Source organism: Ananas comosus, linkage group 14 (genome assembly GCF_001540865.1).
Source record: "Ananas comosus cultivar F153 linkage group 14, ASM154086v1, whole genome shotgun sequence".
In the NCBI taxonomy this organism is placed as follows: Eukaryota; Viridiplantae; Streptophyta; class Magnoliopsida; order Poales; family Bromeliaceae; genus Ananas; species Ananas comosus.
The window spans coordinates 1,904,306-1,925,585 of record NC_033634.1 but is presented as its reverse complement, the minus strand read 5'-3'; the positions used below and the strand labels follow the sequence as shown (position 1 = coordinate 1,925,585).

At 40.7% G+C, this 21,280-nt stretch overlaps 4 protein-coding genes across 4 annotated transcripts; 3 read left to right on the top strand and 1 right to left on the bottom strand.

Moving 5' to 3' along the window:
- On the top strand, positions 2,240–4,712 carry LOC109720569 (aspartyl protease family protein At5g10770). The gene is made up of 3 exons (XM_020247790.1): positions 2,240–2,487; positions 3,070–3,504; positions 3,670–4,712. The coding sequence occupies exons 1-3, from the start codon at positions 2,283–2,285 to the stop codon at positions 4,506–4,508; spliced, it is 1,479 nt and encodes a 492-aa protein (XP_020103379.1). The 5' UTR covers positions 2,240–2,282; the 3' UTR covers positions 4,509–4,712.
- On the top strand, positions 6,396–8,751 carry LOC109720302. The gene has a single exon (XM_020247323.1). It carries the CDS (start codon positions 6,640–6,642, stop codon positions 8,548–8,550), a length of 1,911 nt encoding a protein of 636 aa, XP_020102912.1. The 5' UTR covers positions 6,396–6,639; the 3' UTR covers positions 8,551–8,751.
- On the bottom strand, positions 8,743–14,997 carry LOC109720301 (sister chromatid cohesion 1 protein 3). Its single transcript, XM_020247322.1, has 14 exons — positions 14,661–14,997; positions 13,855–14,116; positions 13,400–13,446; positions 13,261–13,307; positions 13,097–13,164; positions 12,619–13,016; positions 12,210–12,315; positions 11,649–11,785; positions 10,890–11,323; positions 10,498–10,534; positions 10,381–10,423; positions 10,131–10,263; positions 9,704–9,842; positions 8,743–9,242 (listed from the first exon to the last, which is right to left on the bottom strand). Exons 1-13 carry the CDS (start codon positions 14,782–14,784, stop codon positions 9,744–9,746), a joined length of 1,935 nt encoding a protein of 644 aa, XP_020102911.1. The 5' UTR covers positions 14,785–14,997; the 3' UTR covers positions 8,743–9,242; positions 9,704–9,743.
- On the top strand, positions 15,460–21,202 carry LOC109720304 (CMP-sialic acid transporter 2). The gene is made up of 15 exons (XM_020247326.1): positions 15,460–15,623; positions 16,871–16,934; positions 17,044–17,107; positions 17,206–17,317; positions 17,513–17,592; positions 18,316–18,391; positions 18,481–18,581; positions 19,213–19,284; positions 19,508–19,556; positions 19,676–19,717; positions 19,845–19,966; positions 20,082–20,141; positions 20,218–20,266; positions 20,536–20,630; positions 20,720–21,202. The coding sequence occupies exons 1-15, from the start codon at positions 15,597–15,599 to the stop codon at positions 20,775–20,777; spliced, it is 1,071 nt and encodes a 356-aa protein (XP_020102915.1). The 5' UTR covers positions 15,460–15,596; the 3' UTR covers positions 20,778–21,202.

Below are 21,280 nucleotides of genomic sequence, written 5' to 3'. Positions count from 1 at the left end.
ATTCAAAATGTGGAAAAGAAATGGATTGAATTTTGCAAAACTAAGTACTATATTTTAATTTTGGATCGTAACCTCGCTGTGTTTTCTTTTTTTGAGTAAACTTCAAACACTATCTATGTGATTTTGCACTTTCTCACTTTAGTATTCTGTGATTTTAGGTGTATCAATTTAGTAGCCTGTGGTTTCATTTTTCTTTTTTTGTCAACTCTTCCGTTAACATTTCGTTAAATTATATAAAAAAAAAACGTCAAATACCTCACATAGATTTATCGAATATTCACCTTGGTACCTTTTAGTTTTAACTTTGTCACTGATTTAACGAAAAATAATTAGTAGAAGGCATAATTAAAAGAGAAAATGAAACCATGGGGTACTAAGTTGATACACTTTAAACCACAGGATACTAAAATAAAAAAGTGTGAAATCACAAAAGTGGTATTTGAAGTTTTTTTTTTCCTTTATCTGCCACCTCTTAACGTTTTCACCGTCCCGATGCTTCAATTTTGATAGCTAAATGTTTTATTGAATGAATGAAGCGGATAAGATGCTATCTTTCTCTTGAAAAAGACCAAAAAAAAAATTGTGTTGTACAGTGATGCACTTTTTTGTTCTCTTGAGAAGTTTACATATAGTTATTTCCATGCTTTATAGTGTTTTTTTTTTTTTTAAGAGATAGGTAGCACGCTATCCGCTTCGTTTATTTTATTTAGAAATAAACTTAGCTAGAAAATGTGAATCAACTAGGATTCGAACTTGGAATCTCAAGTACCAACCACCAAGCCTTTTGCCACTTGCTTTAGGGACAGCCGGTTCCATGCTTTATAGTCGATGACCTAACAAGTACCAACCACCAAGCCTTATACTATACATTGTATATGGCGAATAATTAGCATTAGAAAAATTTTATGGATGATAATATTATGAAAGTAAGTTAGTAATAATAATAATAGAATAAAAACTAGAGATACTTACAATATTGCAGAAAGGGAAGATCAACTGAGAGGGCCACTGAAGTAGCTCCAGTGGGACACTTGGATTGTCCTCAAGTTTTATTCTGGATATATATTTCAGAAGACCTCGACTGGGCCTGTATTGGGGTTCCACTTGAGGCCCAGAGTCCAGAGCCCAGACCAAAAGCAAAATTTGGCCCAATAACTGTTCAGCAATGGGCCCAATCTTTCTCCAATCGAGCCATGACCTAGCCAATTTTGAAATTACTCTCTCAACTTTATTTTTCTTGTTTTTTTTTTTTTTCCCGGTAAACAACGTATTTAAATTTCGAATTCTTTTCATTTATATAAATTTAGTCATCGGCAATTCAATCAAATTTGATAGTTCTTTTCGTATTTTCGTCTCCGAAAATACGAGCAAATGGAGGAATCGGCCCCCAACCGTTGAGATATGATCCCTCCATACAAACTAACTGAGCAAACAGCTAAGTGTAAATTTGATAGCAAACTAGTGAGGAGCTGTTTGGTTTCTCGAAAAAGTATAAAAGGAAATTTCTAGAAAAAAAATTATGAATTTTGTAAAACGTTTTCCATCCTTCTGGTTCAAAAAAACATTAAATTAACTCTTTTTTTTTTTTTCAAATTTTATGAAAAATTAGTGTTTTTATTTTTCATTTTTTTTTTAAAAGCTTTCCAAATAAACTATTTTTTTTTTTAACTAAAAAAGAAGTTCCCTGAAATTTTTTTTTTTCCCCACAAGTAAACCAAACAGTCTCTAACACAACCAATATATATTTAACTAAAATTTTAACTAATCGACTGTCCCTAGAGCAAGTGGCAAAGGGTTTGGTAGTTGGTACCCGAGATCCAAGTTTGAATCCTAGTTGATTCACATTTTTAGCGAAACGGGTAGCGTTCTACCTATCTTTCTATAAAAAAAAAAAACTAAAATTTTAACTAAACCAACTAAAAAAAAAACAAAACAACAATCTCAAAATGGCAAATGGGTACTAATAAGAGACCAGTGTCAATACAAATTTCACCTAAAAATCTCGCTCGCTCCACGAATCACGGGAGTAAGTTGTTAGTAGAAACGATTCCGGGGCCAAAAGAAGAGGCATAAGCTCGGCCAGAGTCCTTGTACCTCAACAAAACGACATGCCCCGTGAATGTTCAATAATTCTCCATTCCCTCAAATGCCTCCAAACGCGCCAGCCCCTCCTCTTTTGTCCTCTTCCCCGACTCCACCACATCCGAGAATCTCTCCACCTTCTTAATTTCTCGCTTTTACAACAAATCTCATCAATCTCTTGCTCACCATCTTTATTCGCAATGCTGGGAGTTACCACCACCGTTGCTGCATATCATCTCCTCCTTGTTCTTGTTCTTCTTCTTCTTCTTCTTCTTCTTCTTTTCGTCGACGGCGGTCGTTGCCGCACGGCAGAGGTGGAGGAGGAGGAGAGGAGAGTTGTAGCTCTGCGTCAGCTGGAATGGGGGGAGAGCAGTGCTCCTCGGATAAGCTCTCCTTTGATATCAAGTACGTAATTTGTTTTTTTTTTTTTTTTTTTTGAGAGATAGATAGCACGCTACACGCTTCGTTTATTTCATTTAGAAATAAACTAAGCTGGAAATATGAATCAACTTGAATTCGAACTTGGATCTCGGATTTGTCACTTGCTTTAGGGACAGTCGGTAAGTACGTAATTTGTTGTCTTGTTGAAATGCGTGGTTTTAGCTAGTTAGTTATTCATGTTCTTCCATGCAAGAGTCACAAAATAATCCTATATAGAAGCTTGTACAGTACTGTTTCTCCTTTTCACCTAGTAATTGTTATATTATGATGAGCATAGATTCTAACAAGTAAAGGAAAAAAAAAAGAAGTGTGATTCATAACGCAATGTTAATTCGAGTGCATATGCATTATCAATACCCACACTAGCTAGCTAGCTTCATGTTGCACTGGTTTTACGGCTCGAAAAGTTTATTTCAGCTTTTCGCCGTTCGAACATTTGAATGTTGTTTCTGGGAGCGGAGATGTTGCGAAATGATGCTGTGTCAAAAGGGTACTGCTAACTCTTTTGTTTTCTCCTTTTATCTCCCTTCGACTTCCGAATTACAGGAGAACACTCGGGTGCGACGGTACTACAGCTGAAACATAGCTCGCGTTTGTGCCGGGAAAACAAGGACTACGAGCATCATCTTCGCTATCTCCTCATTTCTGACGAAGAAAGGGTTTCGTGGCTACAATCTCGAATCAAGCGCTCCATTCCGAATAACTTCCAAAAGGACTCCTCCGAGACGCAAATCCCTCTCAACTCTGGGATCAGGCTCCAGACCTTGAATTATGTCACCGCCGTCGGGATCGGCGGCAAAGCAACGACGGTGATCGTCGACACGGGAAGCGATCTCACTTGGGTGCAATGCAAGCCCTGCGTCTCCTGCTACACCCAGCAGGACCCGCTATTCGACCCCTCCCTCTCCCCTTCCTATCGCTCCGTCCCGTGCAATGCCACTGCATGCAGTTCCTCCCTCCAAGCGGCCACCGGCACCTCAGGTTTCATGAAATGATCGTTTTTCTCTAAAAACATATATATATATATATATATATATATATATATAAATACGCTTATATTCACTCGTGACTAGCTAAATACGGATAAGCTCGGCTATGATACTATGTAAAGCAACTGTTTTAATCTTTCGTACTCACTCGGCACAGGTATCTGTGGGAATGATCGGACGAGCTGCTACTACTTGGTGAGCTACGGAGACGGCTCGTACACTCGCGGAGTACTAGCGCAAGAAAGAATCAGTCTCGGCGAAACAAATGTGGAGAATTTCATCTTCGGTTGCGGTCGAAGCAATCGCGGGCTCTTCGGCGGAACCTCGGGCTTAATGGGTCTCGGAAGGACCGAACTCTCGTTGGTTTCGCAGACAACTAATCAGTTCGGAGGAGTCTTCTCCTACTGCTTGCCTTCAAGGCCATACAATTCCTCAGGCTCCTTGGTTCTGGGCAGTGATCTTTCTGTTTATAAAAACTCTACGCCGATCTCGTACACTAGGATGATCTCCGACCCCGAGCAGCAGCCGTTCTACTTCCTGAACCTAACGGGGCTGCGCGTCGGAGCCGTCGAACTCCAAGCTCCGGGGTTCTCGAACGGCAAAGTTCTCATCGATTCGGGCACGGTGATCACGCGGCTCGCGCCCTCGGTCTACAAGGCCTTGAAGGATGAGTTCGTGCGGCAGTTCGCGGCGTACCCGACGGCTCCGGGGTTTTCGATCCTGGACACTTGCTTCAACTTGTCTGGGTATGAGGAAGTGAAGGTGCCAACACTTAGGCTAGGGTTTGAGGGAGATGTGCAACTGAATGTGGATGTAACAGGGATCTTCTACTTTGTTAAAAGGGATGCTTCTCAGGTGTGCTTGGCTTTTGCAAGCCTTTCTTATGAAGATCAAGCTGGGATCATAGGAAACTACCAGCAGAAGAATCAGAGGGTTGTTTATGACACCATTGGATCAAAGCTAGGGTTTGCTCAAGAGGAATGTAGCTACAGCTGAAGGGATAAGAAGGAAATTAAATTAAGGCAAATGTAATGCAGTATGTACTTTGTGTTTATCATAATTCAGGGTGGGGGACAGTGAAACTTTCCTCAAGCTTTTCTTTATTTTTGAAAGATGTGTAAAGAACTGCAGATATATCTTCTGCTGTAAATTGTGATCTTTTATTTGGTATCCAAAACCTATTGAAGTTTAATTTGTGCTCATCTTTTATGGACATTTTCATTTGCACCCATAATTTTCGACAAATTCTAGTTTGTGGAAATCTATTTCTTTTTTTCTTTTTTTTTTGAGAGAAAGGTAGCATGTTATCCGCTTCGTTTATTTCATTTAGAAATAAACTTAGCTAGAAATGTGAATTAACTAAGATTCAAACTTAGGTCTCGGGTACCAACCACTAAATCCTTTCGGCACTTGCGCTAGGGACGATCGGTGAAATCTATTTCTTCGTGTTTGCGTTTGATTGGTTTTTTAAGTTGTCCAGGGTCTTTGGGAGCCACTCAATATCTTTTGGGCCCAAAAGTAAGTTTCAAACAATTTTTTTTAGGTCCCAAGTTGGTTCAACACCATTTTTGTCCAAAGTATATGGGCCTGGCCCAGGGCCAGGCTAAGGTATATCCTGAATAAATAGTGGGTTCCCAACGTATAACACTATAACACAAAAAAAAAAAAAAATATAGGCAATTATCCTATTTATTTTACACTCCGGATCTAGAGCAAAGGAAAGGGGGAAAAAAAAAGTTTTGAGAAAAAAAAAAAAATTTTTGTTATACTATAACAAAATATGATAAAGGAAAAATAAGAGGTGTTACAAATTAAGTGTCATTGACAAGGTCACAGATGTAGAGGAAAAAGAATAGCTCTTCTAGAGGATCATGGCCATTTCATAACAAACATTCATTTTTTTTAAAATATTGAAGCACTACCAAATACTGAAAAAATTAATGCAAGAAAAAACGATATCAGATTACTAACGAGTAGTGAGATTAAAAGAAAAAGGAAATCAAAATTCTTTTTATAGCTGTTCTTTGCAGCGACATTAAAGCCTTATTTCCACCTTCTGTGAGAACAATAGTTCTTATAGGAGTTCGTCGGAGACTTATTGTGTTCAGTAGTCTTATTGAGTTGAGTTTTTTTTTTTTTTTTTTTCCAGTGAAAGCCTTGTTGCTTTCCACAGTTTGTTAAATTTATATTCTTATTGAATGAAGCGGTAACATGCTATCTTTCTCTAAAAAAAAAAAAGTTCTTAATATTTCTTCTCTCAAAAAAAAAAAAGTTTTCAATATTTCTATTTCTATATGCAATATGGCGGTTATAAGTTATCTAGGGGGTGCTCTGGTCGAAAAAAAAGATTTGAGACTCGGTTAGATCATTAACGCTAACTATAAATTCTAAAAGCTTAAGGTATTAAAAATGCTTAATCAATTCACTTAAGACGTATAAACATAATGTTCGTGTACCTCGTTTGTAACTTGGCCCAATCAACTTATGCTATTCTGAACATGATTCGATCTAATCCGGTCTTTCGCCGTTTCGAATATGATGCGGTACAACTTGCCCTCCGCTGTAGGCGGGAACGCTGGCCTCTCAAGCCGGATAGTGGCCTCTCACGCCAATAGACTCGAACCATCTGCCGGCAGTGGATTAGATCAAAATGGCCAGTGACGCAATGGGAGTAGGCACGTAATTCTAACCGAGCTATTTCTGCACTGTAGCATTTTTTTGTCGCTAGAATTTCTATACATATTAAATATATTATATAATTTTGGATATGTTAATAAATAGTAAATATTATATAATTTTGGATATGTTAATAAGTAGTGAAACAAAAAAGAGTTGAAAAACCAAAATGGAAGTAGCATTCGTGCGGAGCACGTACCTTGTTTTCCTTGGTCGGTTGAATTTTATTTTATTTTATTTTTTGTTATTCTCTTTCCTTTTTCTTCTGTTGCATCCAAACCCCCGGGAACTTCGTACGAAACTTGCCCCCCACGTACCTCCTCCGCTTTAAATACCCGCCACCCCGGCGTTCCCTCCGACGACTCCTCCGCAGCACCATTCCCTCCCCCTGTTTTCTCTATCAGCTCCCTAAAACCCTAAGTTCCACCCCGTTGCTGCGCCTATACACCCAATGGCTTCTGCGTCCCACGTCCTCCTCGGCCCTCCCGAGGCGCGCCTCGCCCCCTACGCCTCCGCCGCCGCTTCGGCCGCCGCGCGCGGCGGCGAGCCCTTCGTCGACGCTATGGATTCGGAGTTCAACTCCGCGGCTGGGGCGGCGAAGGGGGTCACGGAGAACCTGTCGCCGACGTTCGTGGCGTCGGGGGACGCGTGCGTCGACTTCTTCTTCCACGTCGTCCCCGGCGCCGATCCCGGGTGGGTGGGGCGGCTCCTCGCGTCGGCGTGGGCGGCGGACGCGGCCACGGCGCTCCGCCTCGTGTGCCAACTCCGGGGCGTGCGCGGCTCCGGCAAGTCCGACCGCGAGGGCTTCTACGCCTCCGCCGCGTGGCTCCACGACCACCACCCCAAAACCCTCGCCCTCAACCTCCCATCCGTCGCCCAATTCGGCTACCTCAAGGACCTCCCGGAGATCCTCCACCGCCTCGTCACCGGCGGCCCCTCCCGCACCCGCCCCCCGCGCCCCCGGCGCCCCGACCGCCGCGGCCGCCGCTTCTGCACCGCCTTCGCCGGCCGCCGCCGCCGCTCCCGCCGGAACCCTAGGGACGCGGCGGCCGGGAGGGGGACGAGGGAGGAGCGGATCGCGGCGGATCTGGAGCGGGGGAGGCGGATCGCGGCGGAGGCGGCGGAGCTCCGCCGCCGGAGGCGGGGGGAGGCGGCGGCGCGCGCGGTGGAGCGGTACGCGCGCGACCCGGCCTACCGGCTCCTCCACGACAGCGCGGCGGAGCTCTTCGCGGAGCTGCTCGCCGCGGACCTCCGCAGCCTCGGGTCGGGGGCGGCGCACCCCCACCTCTCCCTGGCGGCGAAGTGGTGCCCGTCCCTCGACTCCTGCTACGACCTCTCCACCCTCCTCTGCGAGGCCGTGGCGCGGCGCCTCTTCCCCAGGGAATCCGACCCGGCCTACGCCGACCTCCCCGACGCCCACTACGCCTACCGCGTCCGCGACCGGCTCCGCAGGGAGGCGCTCGTCCCGCTCCGCCGCGCGCTCCAGCTCCCCGAGGTCTACATCTCCGCGGGGGAGTGGGGGCTCGTCCCCTACGAGCGCGTCGCCTCCGTCGCCATGAAGAACTACACTCCGCTCTTCACCAAGCGCGACGGCGACCGCTTCGGCCGCTACCTCGCCGACGTGCGCGAGGGCAAGGCCAAGATCGCCGCGGGCGCCCTCCTCCCCCACGAGATCCTCTTCTCCTGCGCCGGCGAGGTCGCCGAGCTCCAGTGGCGGCGCATGGTGGACGACCTCCTCGCCAGGGGGAAGCTCCGCAACTGCATCGCCGTGTGCGACGTCTCCGGGAGCATGAGCGGGGAGCCCATGGACGTCGCCGTCGCCCTCGGCCTCCTCGTCTCCGAGCTCAGCGAGGAGCCATGGAAGGGCCGCGTCATCACCTTCAGCGCCGAGCCAGAGCTCCACAAGATCGCCGGGGACTCCCTCCAGGAGAAGACGGAGTTCATGAAACGGATGGATTGGGGGATGAACACGGACTTCCAGGAGGTGTTCGACAGAATGCTCGAGGTGGCGGTCGCGGCAGCGCTCCCCCCGGAGAAGATGGTGAAGAGGGTGTTCGTGTTCAGCGACATGGAATTCGACGTTGCGTCGGAGACGCCGTGGGAGACGGACTACGAGGCGATACAGAGGAAGTACGGGGAGAGCGGGTACGGCACGGCGGTGCCGGAGGTGGTGTTCTGGAACCTGAGGGCGTCCAGGAGCGTGCCCGTGACGGCAGGGCAGAAGGGGGTGGCGCTGGTCAGCGGATTCTCGAAGAATCTGCTGAAGCTGTTCCTCGACGGGGATGGCGTGGTCAGCCCCCGGGCGGTCATGGAAGCCGCCCTCGCCGGCAAGGAGTATGAGAAGCTCGCCGTGTTCGATTGAATTGCGAATTGCCAACCAGAACTAGAGGAGCAAAAGGCTCAAGCAAAATATTCTCAGGACCCTGCTCAATGAAAGCTCTGTTGATGTTGCCACAGTTTCAAAGCAGGTCTTGATGTTTTAGAACTGCATACCTGCTCCAGAAGTTTTTTTTTTTTTTTTTTTTTTTTTTTTTTTTTTTTTTTTTTTTTTTTTTTTTTTTTTTTTTTTGAGAGAAGGTAAGGGACATGAAGATTAAACATGGATTTCACTCACTTTGCCTCAACAGTTTTCCATGGAAACAATGGTGGATTTAAACATGCCGATTAGCACAGACACTAGCAGAGCCTAAGAAGTGCTGAGTTTGGTGTAAAGGATGTAAATTAGTACTTGCAATAGTGAAAGACGCAACCAATAACTTATATACATGATGGTCTTTTATACTCCAAAACTGGCAAAGCCGCTTTACAAGCACAAGGAAACAAAAAAAAAAAAAAAAAAAAAAAAAAAAGAAGTACAATGAGGATGCATTGGTACTAGCTGTGTTGGCATAATTAGCTGATAATTAGGATAACTGCTACTTGTGATGTACTGATGGTGCAGGAGAATATACAGCCAAAGAGCAGGGAATCCGGTGATCGGTATAAGTTAGAGATCCATTCTGACTTATGAGCTACACATCTGCTGCAACGGAGCACGACCATAAAACTGCAAAACTGGAAGAACGGAACAAATGTAATCGAACAATAATCACAAATCAAAGTTTGGCAGAGAAATTAATTACTGAGAAATCAGATAGATAAATATCACAAGAACAATGGCACAATAGTGACGAGGCATCCCTGATTTGTAGTTCATGAAGTATCTTATTAAGGTAAAAGCTAATTATCGGTAAAAGCTAATCGATAATCATAAACCTAGGATTGATCACTAGTTTGTTCAAACAAAGATTTTTCTCTTTTGTCGGTATGAAACAAAAAAGAATTATTGACATAACAGAGGCAAAAGAGCTTGTATAAAGGCCCAAAGAAATTCTGTTTTATCACATAATTATTTATTAAAAAATTTAGGCAAAATTACCTCAATATATAAATTATTTTAGACATGGTCAAGCATTTGATACATGACATGTGTGAAATTGGAAAGGCTTGAATCTCATAAACAGTGAGAAATCTACCTTTGTGCAAATAACTTCAAAAACATCTGATAGTATCCATTCAGAATTTCGCTGCTGAAAGGGCAGGCTTAGCTGAAATTAGGATATCACCATATGCTTCCTCTTGTTGTACATCAATTAGGTCACAGCTCTTTAATACCTGTAAGGAGAAGTGAATTTCAAATAAGGTGCGACATAAAGAAAGTAATGCGTCTTGATTTTTTTTTTTTAAATACAATAAGAGAAACTAGAAAAGGATATAAAATATGATATATCACAATGTTCATAATCCTACAATGCTTAAGCACACAGTTGATGATATTTTGATGTACTGTGTATATCACAATACACATAAGGTGTATTTGGAGCAGAAAGAAGTTGCATGATAATATGCCCACCAGAAATGTTCACTTTCAAAAAAAAAAGTTTGAGGAAACAGAAAATTTACCAAGGTTTCAAAGAACATTCTCGCACATTGCTTTCTGGTTTTCCCTTCCAAAATCTTGTTCAAACTAATATTTCCCGTCTGATTTTTTGAAGGAGTTGAAGGTGTGTGCTCCTTCAGATATTGTGCCACAGCCCTGCAAAAACATTTCCTTGATCAACTCCTAAAAACATAGAAAAGCAAAAAACTTGCATCATTCAAGATTTTTTTTCCCCTTTCTTCTAATGTAACCACTCTTTCTATTGTAGTGTACCTAGTCCTGGCAGACATGCTTCCTACATCCATTCCATCAGAACCTGTGAAAAAAGACCAGTTAAAAATCCATTGTAATGAATTATCACACAAAATACTTAAAGGCTTCGAGGCTCACCTGATGACGTACTACTTGCTTCCAAAAAATTCAAGTCCTACAAAGCAGACAACTTACAAGAATCAGTACATATACAGCAAATGAAAAAAGTGGGGCTTTGCGTGTCCCTGCAAAATCATTTATGTAGTTTATATCCCTAAAAATCTGAATACACTTCACAAAAGCGCAGCTTTTTTAACAAAAAAATGTCATATCTTAAGTTGCCTCACCCAATTCATGAGGTGATGTTGACGTTGCATTTAAAAAACATTCCTAAGAGGAACACTTTTGCTAGGTACAAGGGTATATATGTAAGAGATTATGCTCTTGAAGGTCCGTAAATAGATAACTTTGCAGAGGTACATGTAAATATGTCAAATAAGATAAAGAAAGTGCAACTAAGTATATCTTACTTCCCCATCGGCAGAATTTAAGAGGCCCGGAATTTCTGGAATATCATCTCTGCTCACAAAAGGTTGTTCTTCCTCTAAATTAAACAAAGGAGTTCCAGGGGGCTCAGTGCCCACTTGTCCAGCCGATAGAGTGCTTTCAAATGTCGGCAGTACCTCGGTCTCAAAAGCGCTTCCTGTGCCAGCACCTGGAGCCGAATCAAGAGTTTTATTAAGAGGAGTAAGCTCTTCCCTCCTGGATGGAGATGGGTTTAACTCAGGCAGATTTCCTTCCACAGAGGTATCAAATCGAGGCACCTCAAGTTCAATATCTGCTTCTGGAAAAGCATTATGAGAAGAGACATGAGGAAGACCAGGAGAAGCCTCCACGTGGGCAGAATCAACACTTAAAAGAGGAAAGCTTTTCTTAAAGGCTTCTTGGAGATCGGTACACATTCCTGCAAAGAGAAATATGTCTAGATAAGGACATGAGTTTTCTTAAGAATCCAAGAGATGCTACATTGCACAGCTACCTGTATCTGAACATCTTTTTAAAAGTTTTAAAAATGCTAATGTGTAATAGGCAATAAACAATATCCTATATGATAATATATAAATTAGTAGATAATATATAAATATATATAATAGTAGATAATATATAAATTAGTAGATAATATATAAATATATATATAATAGTATTAAAGTGGAGATGAGCTGAAACAAAGTATCAACACATCATAAAAGAGACATAAGTTTTGATAACTCCAACAGCAATTAGCTTACCAGAGAGCAAGGGCTCATAAAAAATACGTTCTTTTTGAAGAGTCTTACGAAACCTCCACACATCTAGGGCCGCACAAGGGAGTCTTCTTCTCTTGCGAAGTAATCGAGAGGTGTCTTCAAGCTGTCTCTTCATTTCCCTATAAAATAAGCATTAGGATTTTTATATATCACTCAGAACAATGGAAGCAACAAAAGTCCCACTGAAATCCTGTGAATAAATATGGTGGCCATCCACAATAATCTCTACCACTAATGCAAAAAGTACTAAATATATGTGGTCTTTTAGCAGTTCATATATTGTGTTACGCCAAATTAACAAAACAGAACTCAAGAGACTATAAAAGTACATGGGAGGCATTTATTGAAGAATTAAAAAAGTACATGGAATCCATAAAAAGGCCCAAGAGATTTCATAAGTTTTAGCAAGTAATGAAATTTCGCCCCCAAGGACTTCAACCAACAAAAAAACTAAGCTTATGTCTAGAATAACTTTTATATGGGATCTAACAAAGAAGAAACAAACTCAGAAGCAAAATAATGAAAAAAAAAATTCATACTTACGCATTAGTCAACACCAGCGTTTCATCATAGAACTGTTTTCTCTTTCTCTTCCTCTGCTCTTGGACAGGAGGAGATGGTTGAAGCTCCAAATCAGGTAAGGGATGCCCTGATGATTGAAAATTAACAAGAATTATGAGATGCCTATGTTGACCTCAGTTCTTCTTAGATGCAAAAGTTTTACTTAATTATGCTAGTAAGTTGTCAACATGATACACCAACTAGCATGGTTCGTTAATTTTCTACAACATAGTGCTTAATGGAGAGGAACCAATTATTGCATAATAAAGCAATCAGGCAACCAACATTTGGTAAGAAAACAGTTGAATGTCAGCAAACAAATGGCAAGCAAATAATCAATTTAAAATACATAAATATCCTATGTAAAAAGGAAAGAAAGCAAGAGACCAACCCAAAGGTATTCCAGCATCAAGTGAATGTGGATCATCTATGGAGGCAACAGTTGTAGGTTCTGCAACAGGTGGCATCGGAAAAGATTCTCCTCCTGAGAATGCTACACCCTCCATTATAGGAGAAAGGCTGTCTTTTCCGTTCTTTGCAGGAAAAGAACTTTCGTGAAGCAATTCAGCTTCATTGTTCACATCAACCAATTCCTGAAGGTTCTGTAGCTCAGAATTCTGCACAGCTTCACGCATAATCTCGATCTCAGGAAGCTCCTGGACTAAATTTCTTTGGTTTGAACTACCAGAACCTTCTGCCTGATTGCTCGGAGCAGAGTCTCTGAAGCTTTCAGTATTTAGAACTGGAGTTTCAAACGCTTCTAAACTGCCCTCAAATGGAGGCAATATGCTGCGGAATTTTTTTAAAAAAAAACCTATCAAGTAAGAATCAAAACATAACTTAAGAAATAATTTATATAAAGAACATACTCCTCATCCATTAGTGCAGCTCCAGTGTTTGAGATTTCTGGTTGAGTTACTGAATCCACCCTATTATCCTGTAATACAAGGAACACATGTAAGCATGCAAGCATTTGAACAATAAGTGGGAAACAACATTAACCAATGTCAATCATAGTCAAATAACTTGCGACCTCATCAATCATGAAAGCTACATACTGTTCTCCACCAGAAGTGTTGTCTGCAAACATAAAGAAAGAATGTTCCAGTCAAGAAAAACAACTGGCTAAAACCTACCACTAGAAATGAAAAGAGTGAAAAGAAAAGAGAAACCTGTTAGAGTAATTTGATCATAAGTTTTACGGTGATTATCTGGACCACTGTTGACAAACAAAATATATAGGATATGGTTAGAATAGTGAGTCAAACAGACTCCTTGTTTTTGGTTACATCACACTGTTGTTTCTAAGTTTGCCATGAAATTTCACTTCACCAAACTACAATCTGGTGCAATTGATCTTATGGAACTTCAATTTCTGTTATCATCAGACAGAATTTAGTATTCTTAACAAAAGGATTATGAAGTAGCTGATTTGACATGGAAGTTCATTCACAACAATCTTGAGATGATGTAGCAGATGAATTAGTTGCTATGTAATTTCCATGACATCTCTTGGAGACTGAGAAACTGTAGTTCTGTGATCTAAGTGAAATTTCACAGTAAGTTCACTGACTAATGGTGTGATTCACTGCCAGAGTATCAAAACAGGGAATAAGAAAATTCTTACTCTGTTTGATAGACTGAATCATCCAACTCCAATGCATCGAGTTCGAATGTCTCAGGCAATGTGACAGACTCGAATGGAGCATGGTCGGCTTCAACTGGCAAATCAATTTGCACGGTGGCAAATGCCGTCCTTATATCTGAGAGCATTCTGTTGCAATCTTGAAAGAGGTAATTGACCTTCCATGAGTATATGCGCACCAGGCCGAGAAGAAGATGCCCCGACAGTCTCAGAGCGATTGGGACTTCAGGAAACATTATGCATTCTGTGAAAGCAAGGAAAAATACTCGTGTGAAGACAATTTAAGAGCAAGCAAGTGATAAGAATTCAAAAAAAAAGAACCATCAGAAAAAACAAAAGCAAAAACGAAGTAGCTGTACAAACTTTTTTGCCAACATATTGTAAGAAGATTTGGAGCCAATTTTGGGGGGAAAAAAGGAAAATCAAGATCCCTTTTTTCTTATTGATTATTACGATTCTATACAAAAACAACACAATTTACTACCTAATGAGCATAGTCGATGCACAAACGAACAAAAAACATCTTCAAACCGTACACCAACGAAGCCCAAAAGGAAAATCATCAAATCAAGCTCCCTCTTTTCTTATTGATCATCATTGCAATTTTCTCCAAAAACAGCACAAATTATTACCCAACAAAACTAATCGAGCAAAAACACACAAACATAGAAATCACCGAACCAGGAATAAATCTGCAAACCCTAGAAAGCGAGGATGCGTCGTGTTCCAGCGCCGATTGAGAAATCAAAACCCTAACAAAAGGGAGATTCGGGAGGAAGGGAACGCACCGGCATAGGAGGGGATGTCAATGTTGTCGATTTGGGGCTTCTTGATCTTCCTCTCGAGGTGCGCCGCGATCCACACCGTCCCCAGTGGGGTCTTACGCGCGAGGAACGTGTGCGAGTAGAACATCTTCGACTACCCCCTCCTCTCCTTCCTCCTCCTCCTCCTCCTCCTCCTCCTCTTCCTCTCGTCTCCGCTGTGCGATTTCTCCGAGCTGCGATCGGAGCTAGGGTTGTGGTTTTGGTTCTTCTCGAAATAGGAAACTGAAGCGACGTGGGTGAAGATTAAAAACGCGAACGGGGAGGGAGGCGCGAAAGGGAAAAAGAAAAAAATAAATAAAGAGAAAATAGATTGGCGCCAACACGCGCCAAATGGGAGGAAAGGTCGTGTTCGGTGTAACTGTTATATATCACGATGGAGCTCGTGGCCAATCACATTGCGGTAAACTATTTCATGAACCTGGTTCACCACGTCATCCGAGGACCACAAATTATTTATTACCTAACAGGCTGGGCCCTCTTCGCCGCTTACGGGCCCTGGTGGACTGGATTGGGCCCAGATTGGTGCTTTCTCCACAGGCGGTTGCAGAGGGTTTGGTGGACCTCGTGCTCCACGGACTATTATGGACCGACCAAAAATTCTATTCTTTTCTTTTGAAGATTGTGGGTTGGACGGTTATAATTGAGACACGTAACTGGTTTATTGCTGACGTGGTGAGCCATGCTTTGCTAGCCCATGCAGCGTAGAAGTATCACCGCGTGTTCCCTTCGCTACACCCGATCTACGAGCTACAATGGCGTCGGTGACCCGGGTTGAGTATAAACCCAAAAGCGCTCTCTCCTGTGTTTCCTTCCACTCTCTCTCTCTCTCTCTCTCTCAGTGAAGCGAGATAAGAAGGGTTCGATCGATCCTGTTCTTCGTCTCTCCCCCGTAGATCTAAGATGGAGTATCGTAGGATTAAGGAGCAGGTACCGAGATCGTCTCCTTCGTTGTTTCCTCTACTCATTCGGGCATTTCTTTGCTAAATCTCTCAATGATCCTGAAGAGGCCTTTAATGAGTCACTAAATTTGTGCCAAGTCCCCTCTAGATTGATCGTTATGTTCTGTAGTTTTGTGATCTACATGCGGTTTCGAGTTGGTCTCGGTTTTTGGTGTATTCTGTGTTTCTGATGCGATATGTGATCTAAGTTTGCGTTTGTTTAATTTTTCGTATAAAGTTTTGGTGGTTAGTATGCCGCAGATCCGTATTTTTGTTTGCAGAGTTCCATTTCTGAGTAATGTACACTAGAGTACTTGGTTGATGGCATTTTGATGAATTCAAAATTTGAAATCATTTATTAGATTAAGTGCTAACTAGTCACTACATTTTAGGTTTATTGTGTATGTTTTTGATAAGTACCATTCAACTTGAGCTCAGGTCGGGGTTGGCTTTGGTAAATAGTGTTTAACATCATCAAAATTAGGGCCAAGGTCTTCTCCATGTTTTCTAGAATGAGAAGAAGATGAAAATGTGTTTTTTTTTTTTACTCTTTCCCTTGTAGGATATTATATCTAGAATGAGAAGAAGTTGAAATGATATAAAAAGTGGCATTCGTGGGTCTATCTGTTGACTTAGGATCAGGTTGGGTTTCAATCAGATTTATGTCTAACTGTAGCCCAATCTTTAAGAGCATGAATGTGACACCTCAGTAGTCCCACATCGGATGAAAAAGAGATTATGATTGGGTATACAAGGATCATGGCCTCTAGTTCTAATAATTGAGTTTAAGCATTTTAGGCCAATATTTTGGGCCTAATGAGTTATTAGCAGTAGTGGGCTAGGTCGCTTCATTTGGTAATAAAGCCGATTTGCCAGCCGGAATTGTGAGATAGATCTCACATTGCCTATGCGACGAGGATGTCAAGGTCTAAACGGAGGGCGCTTGTGATGCCCCAGTAGTCCAACATCGGACCAGGAGCTCTAGTATTAATAACTGGATTTAAACATTTTGAACCAGTGGTTAGGGAGTGCTAGTGCGTTGGGTCGTTACAATAAATGCTACTGGTTGCTCTTTCAATAATTTTATGGTTCATCATAGCATGTCAAATTGAAGCAACACCCTCTTTTACTCACATAATCATTAGAAGATTTTTTTTCTCTTTGTTTTTTTTTTTCTTTTTGAGGGGGGTGAACTGATATGTTATATAATCAATGTCTTATTTAACATTATTTTAGGATGACTATGGCGATATATCTCAAAAGGATGTCGAAAGTCTTAATGGAAAGCCTCTTGCTGGTGGTAAATATCTGTTTGAGCTACACTACAATTCTGAACTACTACTAAATAAGTTATTCTTGATCCTTCTTTTTCTTATCTCACTCATGTTATCGCTTTCCTGCATCTGTAGCTCTAACATCTAGTATACCCGCCTCTGGAGGTGGCTTAACCAATAAATCAAGTTGGAAGTTAAAGTAAGGGCCTTTTGAAATGTATATAATAGATGACATGGTTTGTCAATTTGAACATGCCATCATCTGATTGATTGTGTTGTACTTAAATGTTATGTCAGGTCGGTTGTTACGCTTGCATTGACACTATTAACAAGTTCTCAAGCCATATTGATTGTGTGGTCAAAAAGAGCTGGAAAGTATGAATACAGTGTGACAACGGCAAATTTTTCAGTAAGCTAATTCTAGATCCAAGAAAATGAATATAAATACATGTTACAGTTATACTACTTGATTTAAGGAACATGATAAAGGAAATTTGCAACTATTGAATTATGTGACTAGACTAAGATTGTAGTGTTCTCCTTTACTTTTCTTGCTTACTTTATCTGTTCCTTTTTTTTCCCCCCTTTTTTGTTTTTTTTCTAGGTGGAGGCTTTAAAATGTGCTTTGTCACTTGTAGCCCTTTTTCGGATCTGGAAAACTCAAGGTGTAACAGAAGATAACAGGTGAGTTTTCCATTGCGGTGACTATTTATCTTGTTTCCTGATTATGAACCTCTTTGTTAGGACATAACATGCTAGGAAAGCATTAAATCGAAATATCCAACATTGCAGTAATTAATGATAAGTGAACTGGAATAGCGTTTCAAGACTGAATGTTCATGGATAAGTTTTTCTCGCTTCCTCTGAAAAGTAGAATTCCCTTGGTCTGCCGAGAATAATGGATGATTGTATACTGGAGCAACATGAAGAAGAGTGAAATTATCAAGGACTAGAAATATATATCACAAATTGCTGTATCACATTCTTAAAAGTTCGAACATTTTAGTTGACTTTCAAGAAAATTTCTTATCGAAATACTTTCTTCTTGTTTTATTTGTGTGTAGTAGTTTCTAGTAGAAACTGGAAAACTTTAATCTTCTACCTCAGAAAGGTCGCATTTGGAAAGTTATTCAAATAAGAAGGGCAATTTAGGAGCAATCTTTGTTGTATATATGTATATTAGTTACAAATTCTTGTGAGCAATATTGAATCATGAAGTCTTGTTTCTGTGCTCATTATCATATGATTGGTTGAATGTTTTCTGCTTCCGTTCTGCATATTAAGCTTGTTGAGTTGTCTGCAATTTATACATGTATATTTGACTCGCTAAAAATATTAAATATATAGCCTGGACATGTTCTTTGTTTTTACTCCCTATTCTTAGCTCTGTTGTCTCGTAATTTTCAGGTTAAGTGCGTCTTTCGATGAAGTTAGTGTTTATCCGATCCCTGCAGTGCTCTATCTTGTAAAGAATTTACTGCAGGTACTTGACTTTTTTTTCTAAGAATAATAAGAAATTACGGTTGTGTGTTGACACTTGATTAATTTCTTTGAACCGTTGCCACTTGCCAGTATTACATCTTTGCTTATGTGGATGCCCCAGCTTACCAGATTCTAAAGAATTTGAACATCATCAGCACTGGCGTCTTATACCGAATCATTCTTAAAAAGAAGTGAGAAATTATTCATCTTCATTTAATAAAGGCTTAATTATGTACTCTTCTGTTACTAGTTTACCTTGTCCAGTATATAAAATCCTAAACTACTGTATTAGACTTCTAGCATGAAAAGGTATCATCACGATTTGTTCAATTCATATATTCCTTTTTGGTGTTCCCTCTATATTTATCTTCTCGGGTTATGCCAAATGACATGAAATTTGTGAAATTGTTGTTGGACTAAGAGATCAAAAACAAATGAAGGAATAATATGCTCACGGGAGTTTTATTCATCATAAATATGTACTCAAAGTGTACTTTTCAGGTGTCCAAGTTGCTATATACATGTCTAGAGTAAGTAGGGAAACAGTTTTTCATTTGGTGTGCTCTGCTTATCTTTGATGTGCTTGTAAGCAAAAAAAGACCTAGTCACTGACAGGGTTTCTAGATGTGTTTTTTCCATTGTAACTTGAAATTTTTCTGATGCCTGAGAGTTTCTTTCCACAATGTATACTCTTGTTGTGTCTGCGAACTCCTCTCTTTCTACTTTTGTCATTGTGTGCATTTGTCACCTGGAGTATTTTCTTGACTTCTTGTTTATACTGCATCTAATAAAACTAGTAAAATGTCAAATATTTCATTTCAGGTTAAGTGAAATCCAGTGGGCAGCATTTATTCTTCTATGCGCTGGCTGCACAACTGCTCAGCTTAACCCCTCGTAAGCCTCATATATTTGTTCAATAGTGCAAACTTTTTAGTCTATACTCCTTGTTCTTGCAAAATATAGTTAGCAATTTGTAGCGAAATATACATAAAAAAGGAGGACATGAGAATGCATTACCCCTAGATCCATTGCAACTTTATGAACCACTCTTCTTGTTAGTATTGGCCTATCAGTTAATCAAAATTAATTAATCAAAATCTGTTGATCCCTCTTGCAGTTCTGATCGCGTCCTTCAAACTCCTTTTCAAGGTTGGGTCATGGCAATTGTATGGTTCTTCTACCCTACTCTTTAGTCAGCATGAGGGATTCTTTTTACTAGTTAGCCTGGTTAATTCGCTAAAATGATTTGCTGAAGTTGTTACTAATAGTTGCACTCAACCTACAGGTCATGGCACTGTTAAGTGGCTTTGCTGGGGTATACACAGAGGTATTATCAAACGAGTAAATGTTGTTGCATTATTTTATCTCCTTATTGTGTTAATAAATGTATTCAGTCACCATTTTTTTATAAATATTTGAGTACTCATCCATGATACTATTTTGCCAATGTGCAGGCTATTATGAAGAAGCGTCCTTCAAGAAATATCAATGTGCAGAACTTTTGGCTCTATATCTTTGGAGTGCTTTTCAATCTAATTGCAATTTGTGTTCAGGATTATGATGCGGTCATGAACAAGTAAAATTCAAATGAAAAAAACCTCTATTTTTCTGTCTCGTAACTCCACCATCTTATGAAGAGGAATACCTAATCATCTCCTATTTACTTGACATGATTTTTGCGTGTTATTCAGAGGTTTCTTTCATGGCTATTCGTTCATCACTGTCTTGATGATTCTGAACCATGCGTTAAGGTACTTACTTTAGAAGCTTTTTGCTTGATTCTTTATTTCTTTGTTACAATACTAAATTATGTTGGTTTGTATGCAGCGGAATTGCGGTATCCATGGTAATGAAATATGCTGATAATATTGTCAAGGTAAGCACAATTGGGAGCGTCAGTCTTGTTTTAGTACTGGGAAATGCTGTATGCCTACAGGACCTGAACTTAGGCTGGTAAAATATGGGCTAAAACAAAAATTAGGGAATAAGCTCATAAATTCATCCTTTCGCCACAAATGCAGATGATACCGAAAGTTCCGCTTATCTTCTCTTCATTAAAGAATTTTTCTTTCTCTAACACAAATTTCTTCATAGGACATTTTGAGATCGTTTTCCGCTACCATTAATATGTTATGTGATCTACAGGTGTATTCAACTTCAGTGGCGATGCTGCTGACAGCAGTTGTATCTGTCTTTCTGTTTGGTTTCCATCTCTCCTTGGCGTTCTTTCTTGGATCGACGTAAGTATCCAGAAAGATCAACCTTAAAAATATTCAGGCCATCGTTACCGTCAATCAGCTAAAAGTTAAATTGTATGTTCATTTTTCAGTGTCGTTTCTGTGTCAATATATCTACACTCAATCGGGAAGCCCCAGCCGCAAAAATAAGCCTTCAACACGACTCAGAAGCTTGTTAATCCGGCTGGCATTTTCTGGTGTGGCCGACGCTCTGGGTCTAACAAATATGGTGAAAACACTTTTGTTAGTCGCAGAGATTGGTTGAGTTTGACCAAATGGGCTGGAATGAATATGGATTCGCGCTCCCTATCATTTTTCTTCCTGGAAGACGTTTCGGGTCAATCTGGGTTCTTCAGTGCAGCTTCGACCATTCTTCTGAATTTTCCTTTTCTTTCTTCTGCTGTTTATGGGGGGTGTTCTCTGTGTCTTTTTGTTTTACTAGGTTTTATCGACATTTCTGCTACTAACAACCGTAAATTTTAGAAACAAACAATTTGTAAAGAGTGATGCTTCTATAGGTCTGAAAAAGCACAACCAAATGGGAAAAAAAAAAAAAAATCAAAGCTTGAGCTAAATGAGCTGGATTTGGTTCTTCACCTTTAGATTAATTGTCGGTTCAGATTGGTAAAAGAAGCAGAATGTTCATAAATCAA

Bases quoted from the DNA above. Each gene is read 5' to 3' on its own strand.
- LOC109720304 (XM_020247326.1), top strand. From the start codon at position 15,597: ATGGAGTATCGTAGGATTAAGGAGCAG. The intron at 17,593-18,315 runs GTGAGTTTTCCA...CGTAATTTTCAG, and splicing joins GGTGTAACAGAAGATAACAG to GTTAAGTGCGTCTTTCGATG. The intron at 20,142-20,217 runs GTACTTACTTTA...GTTTGTATGCAG, and splicing joins ATTCTGAACCATGCGTTAAG to CGGAATTGCGGTATCCATGG.
- LOC109720569 (XM_020247790.1), top strand. From the start codon at position 2,283: ATGCTGGGAGTTACCACCACCGTTGCTGCATATCATCTCCTCCTTGTT. The intron at 2,488-3,069 runs GTACGTAATTTG...TCCGAATTACAG, and splicing joins AAGCTCTCCTTTGATATCAA to GAGAACACTCGGGTGCGACG. The intron at 3,505-3,669 runs GTTTCATGAAAT...CACTCGGCACAG, and splicing joins AGCGGCCACCGGCACCTCAG to GTATCTGTGGGAATGATCGG.
- LOC109720302 (XM_020247323.1), top strand. From the start codon at position 6,640: ATGGCTTCTGCGTCCCACGTCCTCCTCGGCCCTCCCGAGGCGCGCCTC.
- LOC109720301 (XM_020247322.1), bottom strand. From the start codon at position 14,784: ATGTTCTACTCGCACACGTTCCTCGCGCGTAAGACCCCACTGGGGACG. The intron at 10,424-10,497 runs GTGAGCCTCGAA...CTTTTTTCACAG, and splicing joins AGCAAGTAGTACGTCATCAG to GTTCTGATGGAATGGATGTA. The intron at 10,264-10,380 runs GTACACTACAAT...ATGTTTTTGCAG, and splicing joins AGCATGTCTGCCAGGACTAG to GGCTGTGGCACAATATCTGA.